Source organism: Notolepis coatsorum (assembly GCF_963971535.1).
Source record: "Notolepis coatsorum genome assembly, chromosome: 3".
Classification (NCBI taxonomy): domain Eukaryota; kingdom Metazoa; phylum Chordata; class Actinopteri; order Aulopiformes; family Paralepididae; genus Notolepis; species Notolepis coatsorum.
This window is the reverse complement of record NC_140167.1, coordinates 124,334,901-124,348,634: the sequence shown is the minus strand read 5'-3', so window position 1 is coordinate 124,348,634 and position 13,734 is coordinate 124,334,901. Positions and strand designations below refer to the sequence as shown.

At 44.2% G+C, this 13,734-nt stretch overlaps 1 protein-coding gene across 1 annotated transcript in view; it reads right to left on the bottom strand.

Moving 5' to 3' along the window:
- Positions 1-13,734, bottom strand: part of LOC311225992 (dynein axonemal heavy chain 7-like) — a gene marked incomplete at both ends in the record, with an annotated part of 810,419 nt that overhangs the window by 433,147 nt on the left and 363,538 nt on the right. Inside the window, 1 exon segment of the mRNA XM_084311374.1 lies at positions 680-877. Coding sequence (XP_084167500.1) covers positions 680-877 — 198 coding nt within the window.

Below are 13,734 nucleotides of genomic sequence, written 5' to 3'. Positions count from 1 at the left end.
CTCCCCTGCGAGCTGATCTCTGCTGGCCACAGAGTCTCAAGTCTCAGTGCACTAATGCATGAGCTAATGTATTTGAAGTAGGTGGATGGGAAGCAGTCAGGGATAAGAATAACAGGTTTGTGGAAAGATATTCAGGATGCCTGCAAGGTGGTTCCTGGGGCTGCGCCGTGTCAGGAGATGATATGCGTGTTCACAGACCTGGCAGTCAAGCTACACCCCCCACTGGGACTGGTCTGGAGTGTAAATGCTTGTATAACATCACACCGTTGAGGCAGTTGGAGATATTATCAAGCACGGACATGACTTGTGACTTATGTGTGCATGCATATATGTATGTCTATACAGTCTCCTTAATTGTCTAGGTCAGTGGTTCTCAAAGTAGGGTCCGGGGACCCCCAGGGGTCCTTGAGAGGGTGCCAGAGAGTCCCAGGCAAATTGGGGAATAGTTTAATTTCACTAATATTTGTGTGCCAATTCTGACAGTTTCACTGTCACCACTGTTATCTCTCTACTACAGTACATGCAGTTATGGAATTAAATCATATGTACCAACACATATCTTCTCAGATGGGGGTCCCTGACCTATTATGTATCAAATTGGGGGTCCTTCACAGTAAAAGGTTTGAGAACCACTGGTCTAGGTGATGAACAAATCGGAACTATACAGCAGACCACTCACCATGATGTAGACGCTCTTGCCAGTGCCAGTGGGCCCAATGAAGATGGTGGACTTCTGGTGTGTGACGAGCATCTCCATCAGAGCCGTGTAGCGCACCGTGTTCTCCGTGGGCACAATGATCCCGTTGAACTGGACGTTCTTGTAGATGGGGGGCGCCATCTTCAGCTCATCTGTCCACAGCTCCCACCTGCCCGAGCCCTGAAAGAGTGGACGTTTCCCTACAGTAAACAACGCATCATCTACACTCATTGCACACACATCCACATGCACACACTCACTTTTAAACAAACACTCACCTTATTAACACTCACTTTAGACACTTTAATCTATTTATTAAAGAGATTTGCAATACATTCATACCTCATTTGCATTTGCAGAGCACCTTACCTTAACCGTTTCTGCACCAAAAACGAGTTAACTCGTTATAGCCCGCCAATCGTTGGCCGCCAACAACGAGTATACTCGTTATTATGATCGTTATTTATTTTATTCGCTATTTCCATTCATAATTCATCCTGCTATGCTGTAGGACTGTGTTGCACTCTGTCTGAGACCGCAACGGTGCGATACCGCCACCTAACGCCTTGCGGCCACTATTGCTATCCATTTGAAACGATGTGGTTTGTTTTCCTGGCCGAGCTGCAGCGTGCAGGCGGGGTCTAAACACTCCAGCAAGACAAGCGCTTATAACGTTGCATCGACGAGCCCCCCCCCCCCCCCCCGTTCATTTTCATTGGTGGATAACGTGGGACACACGACCGCGACCAGTATTTGGAATGGCGATCAGATGATTGGATTATTCTTTTTGCAGTACATCATAGGACTATATATTATCAATCTTGCATTGATCCGATAATTTTTTTCCCGCGATCGCAGCCGTGTCCCGTTGGCTGCGATCAAAGCACGGAGGGCCAGCTTCCCCCCCCCCCTTTCGTGCATGCATAATGAAACATAATACCGATAATCTAGCGTTGTTTACAGATTGATTCAATAATCAGGCGAGAAATGGCAACGTGTTTAGTGAATTGCACTAAAGCGCTGTTTGACGGAGTTCCCTGGGATTACACAGGATCACTCTACAACTATACTCATATTCACCACGGTATAAAACGGAAATGTATGGATGAATAAATAATCAGTTTTTTGCGTGTTGACCGGAAGAAACTCACTGACAATCGACGGTGTTATTAGATCCATAGCTATAATATTTTATATAGTTTTAGCACTACAAACACCGGCATCTACCCCCATTGCATTACAGCGCTGGCATAAACGGCCATACGCCCACAGCGACCTCCGGCGGTCAATGTGTTAAATTTCTGTACCTCACTGTTTACTCATTTTTACTCAATGTACTTTAGATTGTATATTGTATATTCCTTTTTTACTTACTTTTTTTACTGTATGAAGCACACTCTCAGGGGCTCATACAGAACCAAGCATTTCACCGTAAACTAATAAACAAACTTGAAACTTGAAAAACGTAAACATGAAACATGGCAGTGTTCCAGTTGTCATGTCCAAAAAGCCATCCCTTATATTTAACTTGTTCGTTGTCCAGGAAATGTAAGTAGGGATGATTCTGTGTTGTGTAATACAGGGTTCCCATATTTACTTTCCCATTACATTCCAAAGCTTTCCAATTACTTTTTTATCACGTCATACCAAATTCCCATGATGTATTTCTGCTCTGTAATGAATGAACAATCTTACTTTAACTGCTATGACATTGTAAACTATCCATAGAATGGATGATATTCCATAAATTGCATGCATTCCATATACTGTACAGTGCAGCCATTGAACCCTCAATTCTAACTCGTCAGGCTGTATATGTGTACTCACCCAATAACCAATTGCTGCGACTGGCATGTGAAAACCTCCGTTAATCACAAATATGGTGAGGGCGAATTGGGCAATTGTAAACACACCTGGCTCATCAACAGAGGTCTTCATGTGTGTGCTGTGAATGCCACCCCATCGCGTACAGAGGATGTTATGTTTATTAAATCGACATCTGCAAGAACTTTCAAAGGGATTTGATACTACAGTATCAAGAGTACAGTACAAGAGCTGACCGCCAGCCGCAGCAATTAATTACTGTGCGAGTTCCCACAGAGTGAGACAAATTAGAATGCCACGGGGGAGAATCCCCCCAAGGATCTGCATATTTTATGGCTGTATATGAAATGCATGCAGTGCATGGAATATCATCTATTCTAGGGCTAATTGTAAACATGCTATGAAGGCTTTACTGTGGCTAGAGGTGGGGACTGTGAGAAACAGCAGTCTCTCTCACCTATTTTCACCTATATTAACATTTAGTCATTTAGATGATGCTTTTAACCAAATCGCCTTACAAATTGTGAACAACAGGGGCGACTAGGTGGTGCAGTGGGCAAGGCGCTCACCACCAATGCAGGAGAAGCTGGGTTCGAGCCGAGCTCTCCGCATTGCTATCAGCTTGGCTGGTCGTTCATACTAATACAATTGGCAGTATTAGGGGGTGGGAAGCTGATGGGTGGGGATCGGACGTTGTGGATAGCGACTCCTACAGGTCGGTTGGTGCGCCTGCGCAGCAGAATCAGGAAGCGACGGGGGCGGCGTGCCCTCCCACGCAGACCCCCGACGCTGAGAGATCGCGCTGTGCAGGTGAAAAGATGATGTAAGGCTTCGTCCACATTGCAGCCGGCTTGTGGGAGGCATGGCCTAACAGCATTCGAGACAGGGGAGGGTAGAATTGGACGATACGAAATTGGGATGGGAGAAAAATTGAAAATGGGAGAAAAAGTAGATCAAAAAGAAATGTGTGAACAACAAGTCAGCAGGAGGAGTACATATCTGGGAGCCAAGGGTACGTGGTATTGTTCAAACCTATTTAAAGTAGCCATGTTTTATTATTATTATTGATTTGATTGGAAGAACATTCCACAGAGAGGGGGGGGGGGGTTGACATGAGGTTGGCGGGAGGGGGCGTGTTGTTAGAGGAGGTCAGACAGGTAGGGAGGAGCCAGGTTGTTGAGGGCCTTGTAGGTGGTGAGTCGAATTTTTTAGTTAAACGGGAGCTAGTGGACATCATGAAGGACTGGGGTGATGTGGTCTCTTAAACAGGTACTGGTGAGTAGGTCATGAAGGACTGGGGTGATGTGGTCTCTTAAACAGGTACTGGTGAGTAGGTCATGAAGGACTGGGGTGATGTGGTATCTTAAACAGGTACTGGTGAGTAGGTCATGAAGGGGTGATGTGGTCTCTTAACCCTTAGGAGTCAATGGGGCTTATTGCTTCCGTGGGCGGAGAACAAAATAATTAGAATCTCTCACAAATGCTCAGGAAGTCCCGTTTTTCAGAAATCTGTAAAAATAGAACAAAGACAATTTCGAGTGCATATAGTGTAATCTATATGTATTCTTACTTGCTAAACGTAATACGACTTGTAAATATGTTTAATTCTTGCTAAATTGTATAGTTCTAAATATCCCTGTATTCCCCGAAACTACAACACGTCACGTACATGCACGCGCGCACACACAAACAGCGTGATAGGTGTTAATCACTGAGTGATCTAATATGCATATTCTTCAGCGCGAGAGGGGGGGGGGTTGTGTTTCTCACTGTCTGTCATTGATAATATAATCTGAAGAGGTCCTGCATTATTATTATTATCATTCTCGAGAATACACGCGGAACCGACCGAACGTTAATTTATGAATTAAAAGTAGTCTAACATGCTTTTCATCCTCGCCCGTGTATATACCCACGTCGTGCTAAAACAACATAACTACTGTATGGCAGAGACAGAGTGCGTGTGTGTACGAGTTATGAGTTATCTCGCAGTTCATTCAAGCGCGCATCACGGTGATGACAGCTCTCTAGAGTAGAAAGGTGCGCTCACAGGGGCGTAGCTGGAGATTCTGGGCCCCATGAAAGAATCAATTTGTGGGCCCCCAATCTATTAAAAAATGTGGGGCCCCCAATCTATAAAAAAATGTGGGGCATTTGCTCGGCCCTTGGAATCATCCTAACCCCCCCCCCCCCAGCTACTCCCCTGCACACACACACACACACACACACACACTCTCTCTCTCTCTCTCAAACAGAGAAATCAAAAGAAATCAGTACATTACAGAAGGAATTTCTTGTACAGTCTTGTACAGTGGGTGACAATATTGTCACAAGGAAAGATGAAATTACATACCTAGGTTTCATGTCTATCTATATCTCCCTCTCTCTCCCTCCATCTCTCCTCTGTATCTCCCTCTTTCTTTCTCTTCCTCTATATCCCTCTCTCTCCCCCTCTCTCCCTCTATCTCTTCTTTCTTTCTTTCTTTCTTTCTTTCTTTCTTTCTTTCTTTCTTTCTTTCTTTCTTTCTTTCTTTCTTTCTTTCTTTCTGTCTAGTTAGTTGACAGCTTACGCATGATGTAAAAATTGCAACGTTTCAACGAATACTACATCCTTTCTGGCAGTGTCATGATCAACTATAACGGTGGTTGGTACAGTACTGTAAATACCATCTGAGTAGAGTAGAAAGTAGAGAGGTGAAGACCTGTTCTCTCTCTCTCTCTCTCTCTCTCTCTCTCTCTCTCTCTCTCTCTCTCTCTCTCTCTCTCTCTCTCTCTCTCTCTCTCTCATTCAAATGGGCTTTATTGACATGAAATCTGCCACACGTGCTGTCAGGGTCAAACCAGTCTGGATTGATGTTGTAGTCTGAAAAAATTCCAGGAAATGCTCAGAGAATTGTTGCATATATAGAACACAAATGTTCTAGAATGTTCGATTATGCTATCATACTGTGACATACTCTTCCTGTAGTGTGAAAAAACATGCATTCTCATAAATATTACGATCAAATCTATTTTGTACTTGATGATACATTTGAAATTGGTTTGGTTATGATCATGTTATTAGTGTGTGTGTGTGTGTGTGTGTAAAAAACTAATTAATAATATAATTATTATAAATGTCTCTCTCTGTATATATCTCTGTATCTCTTTCTTTCTCTCTCTCTCTCTCTCTCTCTCTCTCTCTCTCTCTCTCTCTCTCTCTCTCTCTCTCTCTCTCTCTCTCTCTCTCTCTCTCTCTATCTATCTATTACTATACTATTATATATCTATATATATCTAAATGTCCAAACCTCTGTCTATCTAGTGTGTGTATACACCAGTATCACTGACTACCACGGCAAGCCTATAGAAAATGATTCTATTTAATAATAATAATAATTATTATTATTATAAATGTCTCTCTCTCTGTATCTTTCTTTCTTTCTTTCTTTCTTTCTTTCTTTCTTTCTTTCTTTCTTCTTTCTTTCTTTCTTTCTTTCTTTCTTTCTTTCTTTCTTTCTTTCTTTCTTTCTTTCTTTCTTTCTTTCTTTCTTTCTTTCTTTCTTTCTTTCTCTCTCTTTCTAATATATTACTATTATATATCTATCTAAATATCTAAACCTCTGTCTATCTAGTGTCATGGCATCAAATCAAAGTGTGTGTTGCTGTAGGCCTGCCTGTATTGATCAGTCACACTATACCCCCATTCAGCCGTAATTGTTCCCTGCTGGGCCTTTGTTTCATGGTGTGAATTAGTCATTGACATTGACATTGACATCACATTGCATTCTGGGAAGGAGTGTAGTTCCCTTATCATTAGCTGAATTCACTGAATTCTCTTCAGAGGCTCCTTCTGCAAATTGGTAATGACTGTACCAGAATGTTTGATAGGACATTGATTGAAAACTATTGTCTCAAATTTGACAATTGATAGCTTATTTTGAAGGTATGAATCTGTAATTTTACATTATGTAACAAACAAAAAAAAAGAGAATATTCTGAGAAGGTGGAGCTAGAAACTCTAGACCTCAGGGGGATATTATTAAACAGGTACTGGTGAGTAGGTCATGAAGGACTGGGGTGATGTGGTCTCTTAAACAGGTACTGGTGAGTAGGTCATGAAGGACTGGGGTGATGTGGTCTCTTAAACAGGTACTGGTGAGTAGGTCATGAAGGACTGGGGTGATGTGGTCTCTTAAACAGGTACTGGTGAGTAGGTCATGAAGGACTGGGGTGATGTGGTCTCTTAAACAGGTACTGGTGAGTAGGTCATGAAGGACTGGGGTGATGTGGTCTCTTAAACAGGTACTGGTGAGTAGGTCATGAAGGACTGGGGTGATGTGGTCTCTTAAACAGGTACTGGTGAGTAGGTCATGAAGGACTGGGGTGATGTGGTCTCTTAAACAGGTACTGGTGAGTAGGTCATGAAGGACTGGGGTGATGTGGTCTCTTAAACAGGTACTGGTGAGTAGGTCATGAAGGACTGGGGTGATGTGGTCACTTAAACAGGTACTGGTGAGTAGGTGGGCAAAGGATACTTTTGCAGTAGTAAAGTCAGGATGTAATGTGGTTTGTACTTGGCGAATAGAAGCGATTCTTAAGAGGCTGTGAGGGAGGCTAAAGACAAGTTGCAACAAAAAAGAAAGAGGTTATCTAAATATGAAGGGTGAGTTCGATTACAGGGCCAAATAAGTCAAATCTGGGACCTTTTGATTTCTGAGCACCAGATGAACTGCGTGTTTGTACTTTGTACTGTGTTATTGTGTTCATTGTGTGAATCCAAATACTATTTAGCCCTTGTCTTATTTAATCCTTGGTGTATACAACTGAGCATAATCCACATTTTTAAATATGGTTGACAGTGTTGTGTGTGTAGCCCATGTTTTAGACCCTTCTTGTTAACCCTTGAGAGTCCAAACTCCTTTTTTCACCTGTGGGCGGAGAACAAAGGGATTTAGAATGTCTCACAAATGCTCAGGAAGTCGCGCTTTTCAGAAATCGGTAAAAATAAAAAAATAACATTTTCTAGTGCTTTGGGATGTTATAGTTTCAAGTTTCAAGTTCAAGTTTCTTTAATAGTTGTCATACAGAAGTACAGAATACTTTTATACAAAATGCTTCTTACTGTTACGCTCCAGAGACTGTGCAAGACAAGATAAGTATGAAATAAAATAACATAGTATAGCATGTAAATTAGAAGTAAAAAAATGAGGTCACAGTGTTCAGTATAGACATATGTACAATGTTCGATGCAGAATAAACATAACTGAGTTACCATATAATATACAATATACTATGCAGTGTACTAATATACAATACTATATAGTGCAAGGCAGAAATGGGATGAGGTGCAATTTAGGTACAATTTACAGTAGGTGTACAAGTTGTAGTGCAAATCCTTTATCAATAAATATAAAGTGTGTTTGTGTGATCTAAAGTGTGGAGAGTGGGTGCTGCAGTGTGTTGTTTGTTTAAGTGAGTGTGTGGGTGTGTGTGCTGTGTGCATTTGATGGTTGTTGCATAGTGTTTATTGTTCGTTTAGCAGCCTGATGGCCTGGGGATAGAAGCTTCTTCTGAGTCTTTCTGTGCTCGCCTTAAGACTTCGGTATTGCTTGCCTGATCGCAGCAGTTCAAAGAGGCAGTTGTTCAGGTGGCTGGAGTCCTTGATGATTCTCTTAGCCTTCCCCCTGCACCGCTTGTTGTAAATGTTCTGGAGGGTGGGAAGCCCCCCTCCAATTGTGCGTTTGGCTGAACGTGTCACTCTTTGTAGTCTGCTACGGTCTTGTGCAGTGCTATTCCAAAACCAGGAGGTGATGTTGCCAGTCAGGATGCTCTCTATTGTACATGAGTAGAAGTTCCTAAGGATCTTCTGACTGACTTGGAACTTCCTTAGGCACCTGAGGAAGTAGAGGCGTTGTCGTGCCTTCTTCACAACACTGTCAATGTGTGTGGTCCATGTCAAGTCCTCGGATATGTGGGCTCCGAGGTACTTGAAACTGTTCACTCTCTCAACCGATGCCCGGTCGATGCTGAGGGGGCTGTAGTCCTTGACCCCCGACCTCCTGAAGTCCACAATCATCTCTTTTGTTTTGCTGACGTTCAGGGAGAGGCAGTTCTCCTGACACCACTGTGACAGATTCTCTACCTCTTCCAGGTAGGTTTTCTCGTCGTTGGCAGAGATCAGGCCCACCACTACTGTGTCATCAGCAAATTTGATGATTGTGTTGTTGTTCCGCTGTGCCACGCAGTCATGTGTGTACAGGGAGTAGAGGAGGGGGCTCAGAACACAGCCCTGGGGGGCCCCTATGTTGAGCGTGATGGATGAGGAGGTGCAGTTGCCTGCTCTTACCACCTGGGGTCTGCCCGTCAGGAAGTCCAAGACCCATTGGCAGAGGTCATAGTTCAAGCCCAGGTCCCTGAGCTTGGCTATGAGTTTGGAGGGGACTATGGTATTGAATGCTGAGCTGTAGTCGATGAACAGCATTCTCACATAGTTCCCCTACCTCTTGTCCAGGTGTGATGCTGCTGTGTGCAGCACATGGGCTATGGCGTCCTCCGTGGACCTGTTGGGGCGATATGCAAATTGCAGGGGGTCCAGGTTGATGGGGAGGGAGGAACAGATGTAGCCCTTTGGTTAGGTGAACAATAGGGCTGTCACAGACTCCTAAAATTAGAGTGATAACTTCCCCCAACTGCCGATAACACATTATAAGGAGACCATCTGCTCCATCACTTCAAAGAGCTACTGGTGGCCCTGAAAGCACAGAGCAAAATGTTTGTAAGATGGCTCCTCCTGGTCTGGCTAAGAAAGGAAACTAGTTCTGGTTTAAAACGTAGTTATAATGGTATTAGACATTTGAACTATACAGGAAAATAACAATAAAGTAGAGATATTTTAATTGTTGAAAACAACGTAGGCTGATTTTAGACCCTTTAAAGTATAGGTTAGATAAAATAACCTAATTGGAGTAAAGACAGAACGGTGGAAATAAACTAAACATACATAAGAGAATAGTAAAATAACCTTTTACTTGAAAAATAGAAAGATAGATTCCTTTGTTCTTGTTAAAACTAGAAAATGGACTAATTTATGCAATACTAGAAGTTATATAATTCTGTAAAAACACTAACCCACTTAGATAATAATACTAAAGAGTAATCTTTATGTTTAAAACAATAATAGTCACGACAAAGTACTTTTAGCTGGTAAACTAGACAGACAAATGTTTTATTCCTGGTCTGAAAATGGCCGGCCCAGTTATAACTGAATCTTTCCATATAAGGAAATAAATGGTGACAAGATGGCCGACGACCCCAATCCAAAATGGCCGCTGCGAGCTTTAGCCAATCAGGACGTAGAGATCCGCCCCCTGACGAACCAGTTCGACGTTCTCTCAGGGGCGGGATTTAGCTGTTAAAACCGGCTGCACAGGGGCAGACGAAGAGAAGCTCTTGGAAATCTTGTATGCACAAGCCGAACGGAGGAGGACTGCTTGAGACGCTGAGAACGAGACCAGGATTATTTTGTCTCCTTGGCAACGAGAATCAACAACCTACGCTACCTTGAAGATTGTTACTCTTTAACTACTTTTTATTAGACTGATATTAGAGACTTGCGGCATAGTGCTTGATCTACTAATATCATTGCGTTTCATTGATTGAACCAGACCATTCTTGTATACCTTTTGGACTTTGAATAAACCAGATCTGGGAAATAACAAACCTCTCATTGATTCCTTTCTCCGTCGTACTACAGAGTTTTGGTAACAGACTTAGAGCTATAGAAACACAACGCAATAGAGTAGATATTACGATCAAGAAGGCTCTATTCGATATTACGATAGATGGTGCCTTGGACCCACGGCTGGAACGTTCATTTTTTCGGCATACGAGCAAGGCGCTCGTTATTCTTCAACGCCTGATGATCTGAATCACACCACAAGACGTTCTACAATCTACGTGAAATCAGGTGAGTGACACACAAGGCAATATGCCGAATACGGAGCGTCCAGAACGAGTGGGGTTGTTGAGAAGACCCGCAATGGGTCTGTGTGTATCGCGAGACAGAGCAGCCGGCGGTGCTTGAAGCCCGGCGCCCTGTCTCGGTGGACACGGTGATGGTGGTAGTGGGTATAACGTAACGATCATTAATGCCATAATGTGCTGGGTCAATTCAGGCGTGGACCTCAGTGGTCACACGTAGGAATGACGGAATTGCACCTTATGTCCTTATGTTTGGTATCTGATCGCTGCCAATCATCTGTGGCGTTTTGGAAGTGCGATAGTAGTACATTCTGAATGCCAGCCGGGCTGCTGAGTGTTCAGGAGTTGTAAGGATGAGAGGGATGTTTTTTTCGTGTTTTTATGTACAGCGGCTGTGTTTGAACGTGCATTAATGCGCCAGGTACATCCATGCTCTGCCGAATGTCGCCCCTCAAGCGGCGAGTAGGTGAACGTAGGATGTCGGGGCATAGCGGCAATGGTACATTTCCAGGCCTCATTTCCAGCGCTACACGGTGCACGAAATCAGAAGGTTAAGGTGTTAGCTCACATATGGCAGATCGTTGCGGTCGTGGGGGTCCCAAATGGTTGGATGTAGACGAACGGGTGCCTACTTTGGGTGAGTGTGTTTAAAGCTTATTAAGAGTTTCGTCCAGGATTAGCCGAGACCCGGCATTTCTGTGGGCGGGGAATTTTTACTGGAGTAACAAGCTAGGACGGGATCGATTTTTCCTGCTAGCCGTGAGATAGCTAGTTTAAATAAGGCAATATTCGAAAATATCCCATAAAGGAGCCTGCTCACCTAAGGCGTCTAGATCACTGTTTCGGCGCACGATTTAAGTAAATTAAGCTCTTATAAACGATTGTTTAATTTAGACCGTACAATGTAGATGTTTGTTGCACGTACTGTGATGAGAACGCACATAGCGCGGTAAGAATGTGTAGGTGGAAAGTGTTGAAAAAAGTACTTTTGATTGGCGATGCTAATGGCTAAGCTAGGCTAATGGCTGAAGCTAACGGCTGAGCTAACGGCTGGCTAAAGAGGTCAACAAGCCTTTGAACCGGAAGTTGTTCTAAGCTAAGCTAGACAAAATGGCGGACGCTAACGGCTGGCGGGGCTATGAGGGTCAAACTAGCAATTACATGTCCGGCGTCAACAAAGACTGACCCGGAAGTCGTCCTGTGTATACTATAATGTTTTTGTATTATTTAATCTGTAGAATAGCGCTTGCATTGGATCAAAGTTCTGTTAAGGGTTGACGTTGTCATAACGGTGACGTCGCGGACTGCTATAATGATCGGTGAGCGGAATAGACTGCTGTTTAATCTCGTAGCTGATGCTAAGCTAGGCTGCGAGCTAACGAGCGTTACGGGGAGCTAATGTAGCTAATGCGGCTACATGCTAACGTGGCTACCCAAGGCTAATGTTGTGAATGGATGGATTGTGTTGTTGAGTGAACGTTATGATTGATGCGTCGTGTGTATGGCTGCGTGTTGTATTTGCGGTGTGATTGAGTGAACTTTCAGAGTTGTTTAAATATTCATTTGGCAATGCGGTTATGGTTAAGGAGTTCGCCTGCGCATGCGCACTGGGTTTCTGAGTGCATGTGTGTGGATGGAAGCCGTGGTACTTCAGTGAAGATGGTGTTTGGTAAAAAATGCAGTAGGGTGCGGCAGAGGCCAGGTTAGGCTCCCATTCGACGCTGCTCTCAATTTTCATTCACTCATAATGTTTTATCTTTAATATCACGGTAAATTGAGGGCTGAGGTTGTATAAATTAATAGCGGGTTAGATTGATAAGCAGTGGTATTATTGATAGTATAGTCTGTAAGTAAAATATAGGAAGGTATAGTATCCCATCTTCTTCCTTCTCTCTCGCTCTCCTTTCCCTCCGTCTCTCCCCCCCCCCCCTCCTCCCTCCGCCTCCGTCTCTCCCCCCCCCTCCTCCCGCCGTCTCCGTCTCTCCCCTCCCCCCCCTCCTCCCTCCCTCCCTCCCTCCCTCCCTCCCTCCCTCCCCTCCTCCCTCTCCCTCCCTCCCTCCTTTCCCCCCCTCCTCTCCCTCCCTCCCTCCCTCCCTCCCTCCCTCCCTCCCTCCCTCTTTCCCCCCCCTCCTCCCTCTCCCTCCCCTCCTCTCCCTGCCTCCCTCCCCCCCCCCTCCCTCCCTCTCCATCCCTCCCTCCCTCCCTCCCTCCCTCCCTCCCTCCCTCCCTCCCTCCCTCCCTCCCTCCCTCCTTCCCCCCCTCCTTTCTCACTCTCCCTCTCTCTCTCTCTCTCTCTCTCTCTCTCTCTCTCTCTCTCTCTCTCTCCTCTCTCTCTCTCTCTCTCTCTCTCTCTCTCTCTCTCTCTCTCTCTCTCTCTCTCTCTCTCTCTCTGTCTCTCTCTCTCTATATACCAAAGGGGCTTTAAATGTTAAATGTGTTACTCTAGATTGAGATCTGTTCTGGGCAGTTGGTGCGTGGTTTGAGCATAGATGTTGCAAGGTTAGAATTAAGTTCAGTATGACTAGTGGATCATACAAGTTAAGAATACAGTTAAGTTCAGACTGGGTTAAGTATGGTGATTTGTAATAATACGAGCTCTCTTCACTCTCTCTTTCTCTCTTCCTTTCTCTTTTCCCTCTGTGGGTGACGTCCAGGCCTAAAGCCTTTTTGATAGATGCCTTTACAGTGAGGCTTAGATGTATAGTGTGAACTTTTAGAGGTCACGTGCAGGGACCATTTCTCACATAGATAGTGTTTAATTTGAGTTAAGTGTCAAATGCAAAGGGTGGTTTAAGCCCTGTTTATTTACTGGACCAAGTGATACTAAATAATTTGTAGGTTAATTCTAGATTCTGGTGGCATAGGATTGAGATGGTGTTATTATTCATTTGGGAGCCCCCCCCCCCCGTCTCTCCCTCTCTCTCCCCTTCTCCTTCTCTCTTTCTCTCCTCCTTCCATGGTTCCATACACATTTGCCCTTCAAAATGGTGGTAGGTTGTGCTGGGGAAGGTTTTATTAGTTTGGGGTTTGCTTGGGACAGTTTGATGAGGGGGCATGGGGTGTATATTTTTTTTCATTTAGGCTCACTTCTGATTTTTTCGGCTTAGGTGTGTGCATTATTTTTGTAAGCGAGGAGTGTGTTAGTGGGGGTTGAGGGGTGCATTTGGGAACGGGCTTAGGCTTTACGCCATGTTGTGTGTGGGTTCTTTAGGTAGAAGCGTTGTTATTATGAATGTAAATCTGGGTGCCGT